Source organism: Jaculus jaculus, chromosome 8, assembly GCF_020740685.1.
Source record: "Jaculus jaculus isolate mJacJac1 chromosome 8, mJacJac1.mat.Y.cur, whole genome shotgun sequence".
In the NCBI taxonomy this organism is placed as follows: Eukaryota; Metazoa; Chordata; class Mammalia; order Rodentia; family Dipodidae; genus Jaculus; species Jaculus jaculus.
Genome location: NC_059109.1, coordinates 45,428,089 through 45,434,027, shown reverse-complemented (window position 1 = coordinate 45,434,027; position 5,939 = coordinate 45,428,089). Strand labels below are relative to the sequence as shown.

At 49.4% G+C, this 5,939-nt stretch overlaps 1 protein-coding gene across 1 annotated transcript; it reads right to left on the bottom strand.

Moving 5' to 3' along the window:
• Positions 1 to 999: 999 nt before the first annotated feature.
• Positions 1,000 to 2,899, bottom strand: C8H11orf91 (chromosome 8 C11orf91 homolog). The gene is made up of 2 exons (XM_004660830.2): positions 2,410 to 2,899; positions 1,000 to 1,245 (listed from the first exon to the last, which is right to left on the bottom strand). The coding sequence occupies exons 1-2, from the start codon at positions 2,897 to 2,899 to the stop codon at positions 1,163 to 1,165; spliced, it is 573 nt and encodes a 190-aa protein (XP_004660887.1). The 3' UTR covers positions 1,000 to 1,162.
• Between the last annotated feature and the right edge of the window lie 3,040 nt (positions 2,900 to 5,939).

The window sequence follows — 5,939 nt, the reverse complement described above, 5'->3', positions numbered from 1 at the left end:
CAAAAAAAAAAAAAAAAAAGGAAACTATTTGAAACTCCACTCTGCCTTCCTCAGGTCATCCTAGCTATCCTTAGCCTACTCTCCTTTTCTCCCCCTTAGCATGTCATCTCCTATGATGCCATCATAAATCATAAATAATCAAATCATCATCTCTCTGATTTGCTTAAAATATTTCTGGTCTATCTCTTCTCCAGCCCCCATTCCAAGAGACTAGGAGGTGGCCTAAGCATATAGTAAATACTCAATAACTATTTCTTGAATACTTTATATGAATTTCTTAGGAGGTCCTTTGCTTTGACAAGGTTACCAGAGTTTTGTGGTCCATAAATACCATTAAGAAACAAAAACAAGGGCTGGAGAGATGGCTTAGCGGTTAAGCGCTTGCCTGTGAAGCCTAAGGACCCCGGTTCAAGGCTCGGTTCCCTAGGTCCCACGTTAACCAGATGCACAAGGGGGCGCACGTGTCTGGAGTTCCTTTGCAGAGGCTGGAAGCCCTGGCGCGCCCATTCTCTCTCTCTCCCTCTATCTGTCTTTCTCTCTGTGTCTGTCGCTGTCAAATAAAAAAAAAGAAAAAGAAAAAGAAAAAGAAACAAAAACAAAAACAAAACAAAGTACTTCCAAGAAATAAAGATATTTGGAATGGAATTTCAAATGGGAAAGTGTGGGGGTGGGGAGGGAGGGAATTACCATGGGATATATTTTGTAATCATGGAAAATATTAATAAAAATTTAAAAAAAAGGTATTTGGGGAAAGGGAAAGACTAAAGCCTACTTTTAGCTCTAGTCTTGAAGAACCTTTCTGGCCTAGACACAGCACAGCAGAACCAAACATATATATGGCCCATATTTTCTCCCAATTATCTCCTTCACACCAGTCATTCTGATTTGTATGACTGTAACAGCGTTGGGACCCCTCCTCTGGTCTCAGGAGACCTTTAATGGTGGGCCAGTCGGCAGCTTCTATACCCCACAGCCACACAGACGAGAGAGACCGTGAGGTTTACTATGTAAGTGGACACTGTATGTGGATTACATGCTGGGAGCAACAAGGGCAGTAAATACAGAACAAAAATAAATCATCTTTGAAATGACAACGAAGGGGACTCATTATCTAAGCACTAACATCTAAGGAGGCAGCTGCCCAGCTCTGGAGGGCAGCACCTCAGGAGAGAGAGGCCGATGTTCCAGGTTGCCAGGTCTTCAGTCCTTGTAACTTTTCATCTTTAAGTGCCTTCAGGAGTTTATCTGCAGGAGAACAAAAGAAACTTAGCTGTAGCAGGGAGAAGAAAGGATTCTTCTTCTTTTTATTGGCAGGGTCTCCCTACATAGCCCAGGTGGTCTGGAACTTTTTCTGATCCTCCTGCCTCAACCTCCTGAGTGTTGAGATTAAAAGCATGTACCACTTAAATCTAAGGCTCTTTCTACTTATTCCAAAGAAAAGAGCCAAAACACATCTAGCCGGAGAATAAATAGTTAAGAAAAGGCCATTTCTTGTAGGAGCTCTTTTCCTACAAAGGGAATGGTGGAGAGTATCTGACAGATTGGGAAAACATTCCATTGGCAACACAGACCTGAGTGTGTAGCTTATTTCACACTTGACCTCCATTTACGACTTAACCTGTTGAATAGTTGGAATTTTTCTTTCCAGAACCATCTGTTCTCCATCCAGTAATGCAAGACTTATAGAACAGATGACAGGAAAGATAGCCTATGGCTACTGACCACTGCACAATAGATCTTTCTGGAAATACAGTTGGATTTCATCAACTTATTCTTCCCAAGGGAAGAATCAGTTTGTAAACAGAGGAACCTGCCCACATCACCACACCTGGTGTGCCCTGGTCCAGGTCCCTAAAACCTCAAACCTAATATCAGATGCTAGAGTCCAGGATCCTGCCAGAGTTCCAGGGTCGCAGGGACGCTACACTGGAAAGTGGAGTGTCTCAGCGCTGCTCAGAGAAAGACCTTGGGCCTCTTGGGTCTGGCTAATTCCCATCTTCTCCTGAAGACACTCTTAACTGATGTACAACCATTTCCCCCTCCTTCCAAGGGCCCTTGCTTAAGATTCAACAGAAAGGGAGCAACCTGTAGTGGGTGGGGCTTCAAACAGCAGAAATGTGGTATTTCTGTGCAAGAAGACTGACGTTCAGGGTTGGAGGTGGGTGGAGCTCCAAATGTGGAAACTGTGTCTAGATTACCTGAAGGGCTCAGGACTGAGTTTAGTACTGAAAGACTGGGGAAGTCCAGGTGTATGGTGAGGGAGGGATCAGTCGGAATTCAGCATGTAGAGGGGAACGGGCTCTAAAGTTCAGGTTTTGGACCTGGGGTTACATTCTGGGGCCCGGCATGTACACAAGGGGGAAACAGGGGCTAAGGCTGGGATCGGGTGGCCCCTGCGAGGTCACGCACAGCGCTGGGAGTCGAAACCGTCCCCAGTGATGGTGAGCAGCTCCAGCTCCTTGATGCGGATCTCCAGCTCGCACAGCTCCTCCGGGTGGGAGTCAGAGGCGAACAGGGGGGACGTGTGACCGGGGATCGGGGACGAGGAGGTCCCCTCGGGCCCTGGCGGCGGCGAGTAGAAGAAACGCAGGGGCTCGTAGGGGATGGAGGCCAGGCCCGAGGGCCAGGGCGGAGGGCACGGGCGCTCGCTGGGGAGACACAGGCCGGGCGGCGGCGGGGGCTGCGGGGTGGGGGACGCCAGAGACAGGGGTCGGACTCCCGAACCCCCGCCCGCCGGAGCCCCGCCGGCCTTGAGAGGCACGAAGAGCTTCTTCCAGATGTTCAAGTCACTGAGCGGAGACGACGAGATGCCGCCGTCGTAGAGAGACGGGAAGTAGAGGGGCGGGGCCGGCCGCTGGCTCATCTTGGAGTTCTGGCTGCCGCGCCGCCCCTTCGGCATCTTTTGAATGGGACGCTGCGCGCGAGACGAGCGCCCGGGCCCCGCGTCTCGGGAGTTCGGAGGTTCCACGGGCCACGGCCCCTCGCTGCAGCCGCGCAGGCCACGCCCCTCCGGCCGCACAGGCCACGCCCCCGTGCCTCCCCTCGCTGCAGCCGCGCAGGCCACGCCCCTCCGGCCGCACAGGCCACGCCCCCGTGCCGCCCCTCGCTGCAGCCGTGCAGGCCACGCCCCTTGCTTGCCCCTCGCCGCAGCCGCGCAGGCCACGCCCCTTGCTTGCCCCTCGCCGCAGCCGCGCAGGCCACGCCCCGGAACGTGGCTCGCCCTTGGCGGGCTTCAGAGCCCGGCTGCTGAGAAACATCTGTCACTTCCCAGCAGCCGGGAGCCCATTCCCGCCTAACCTGCTTCCCTCCTCTCATTGTCTCATCCAGACGTGGCCCAAGCCAGGAAACTGGAAGCTAGCGAAGGCTGCTTTTGTCGGGGACAAAACATTTCTCAACCACGTGTCCTTTTACCTCAGCACACTTTCCTCATTACTTAGGAACCTGGGAAAATGGGTGGCTGACTTGGCTCTGTTTCTGACAAAGTTAGTACGGTTGTAGAAAATTCTGGAAAAGGAGAACCCTTTGAATTTGCAGTGGCTCTGAAGCAGAGAATGTTTTACATGAAATGCAGTTTAACTAGCTTCCAAACATTCCTTTTGGGAAGTGACAGGAAAGGAAGTCGTCTGGGCTCCACCATCCTTTATGAGGTAACTTAACTGGGCGCTCTGCCCAGTGGACATGCACGGCTCACGTTTGTGAATAGCCTGAGATTGGAGAAAATTACATCTCCTTGAGGGCGTCAGTGTCCTGATCATTGGTGTCAATGAACAAGGATGGGTGAGGCCCACAAGGGAATGGTACATATGCGCATATGCATAGGAATATGTGTGCTACATATGCGTGTGTGGCAGCAAAGAAAATTAAGTCAGATATCCAAGCTGGTGGTCTTGGACAAGCTGTTTGACTTCTTTGGGCTTTTGCTTTTGTTGCTTGTTTTTGTTTATTGAGACAGAGTCTTGCTATACTAGGTTGCCTTGGCTGGCCTGGAACCTAGCATGTAGCCCAGGCTGATCTCAGACTTGCAGAGGTCCTCTTTTGCCTGCTTAGGTCACAGGCACGTGTCACTATCCTTGGCAAGTTGCTTGAGAGCGCCAGGTGGAGACCTCCTTTGAGGCCAAAAAAGAGGAAAGAGGGCCTGGGTGTGGTGGCGTACGAATTTAATTCCAGCAGTTGGGAGGGGCAGAGGTAGGAGGATCCCTGTGAGTTCAAGATCACCCTGAGACTACATGGTGAATTCCAGGTCAGCTGGAGCTAGAATGAGACCCTATCTCAAAAAAAAAAAAGGAAAGTGGGCTGGAGGGGATGGCTTAGTGGTTAAGGTGTTTGCCTGCAAAGCCAAAGGATCCAGGTTCTATTCCCCAGGACCCACGTAAGCCAGATGCACAAGGGGGCACACGAGTTGGAATTTGTTTGCAGAGGCCCTGGTGTGCCCATTTGCTCTTTCTATCTGTCTGTCTCTCTCTACCGGTCTCAAATAAATGAAATTAAAAAACAATAGGGGGCTGGAGAGATGGCTTAGCGGTTAAGCGTTTGCCTGTGAAGCCTAAGGACCCTAGTTCCAGGCTCGGTTCCCCAGGTCCCACGTTAGCCAGATGCACAAGGGGGCGCACGTGTCTGGAGTTCGTTTGCAGAGGCTGGAAGCCCTGGCGTGCCCATTCTCTCTCTCTCCCTCTATCTGTCTTTCTCTCTGTGTCTGTCACTCTCAAATTAAAAAAAAAAAAATCCATTTAAAAAAAAATCCATTTTAAAAAAAACAATAGGAAAGACTGTTTTACAACCTAAAAAGCCTGAGCCTAAACCAAAAGAAGAATATGACCTAAGGACATGGGCTGAATAACTGTCCCACTAATGAGATATGTAATTATATAACCCCACCCATCCAGTTATTCACAGATTGCCAATGTTATAATTGCCCTCTTGCTGACATCTGACTCAGAAAGGGTACCTCTCCCCCTCTCCGCTTCAACCCCTTCTCCCAGCAGCCACCAAGACTCCAAGGTTGCCATCCCTATAGTTTTCTATTTTTAACTCCCAACAAATTGTCCTCAAGTTCCCTTGTATGTCAGCTTTCAAGTCTTTTAGCTATGACACCAAGAATCTGTTGGAAACGGGGCCTCTGTGTGTTCCACCATGACCAGGCCAAGGCTGACTTCATGGACTATTCTCCCACACCCTCTCCCTGGCAGGAGGCTAGCTCTCATTGGGAGCTATGCCATAATTTAAGGGCCAAGCATTTATTATTCATCTGAATTAACCATTGTGTTGCTGTCTACTTGGGGGTCAGGCATTCCCACTTTACAATGCTCACTATTTCAGAAAGTTTCTCAAAAAATGCAGTCCAAGCTGGGTGTGGTGGTGCATGCCTTTAATCCCAGCACTTGGGAGGCAGAGGCAGAGAATCGCTGTGAGTTTGAGGCCACCCTGAGGCTACATAGTGAATTCCAGGTCAGCCTGGGCTAGAGTGGGACCCTACCTCAAAAAAGAAAAAAATAAAATGCAGTCCAGCTCTTAGGCTTTTTTTCCCCTGGAAGATATGTTCCTATGGACTTGCAAGGGAAGCAAAAAGTCAAATCAAATCACATTAACAATTAAATTAAAACCTTGAGAGGTAATTCAGTGGAATAGGGTGTGCAGATCAGATATCTAGGTAAATTCCATCAATCAGCACCAACTAGTTGTGTTACCTTGGAGTAACCCTGTAGCTGGCATTTACCAAGCACTTACGTGTTCTCATGTCCCAACAGCAACAAGCAACAGAAGTTGACACAGATTTGTGATGGACAGCTATGAGGTGACTCATGAAATTTGTTTTAGTTACTTCTCCTATTATGTGCCAAAGCCCTTAACAGCAATGACTTAAAAGAGGAAAAGATTCATCTTGGATCATGGTTTCAGAGGGGTCAATCCATGACTGACGGGCCTCACACAGTTTCACAGAA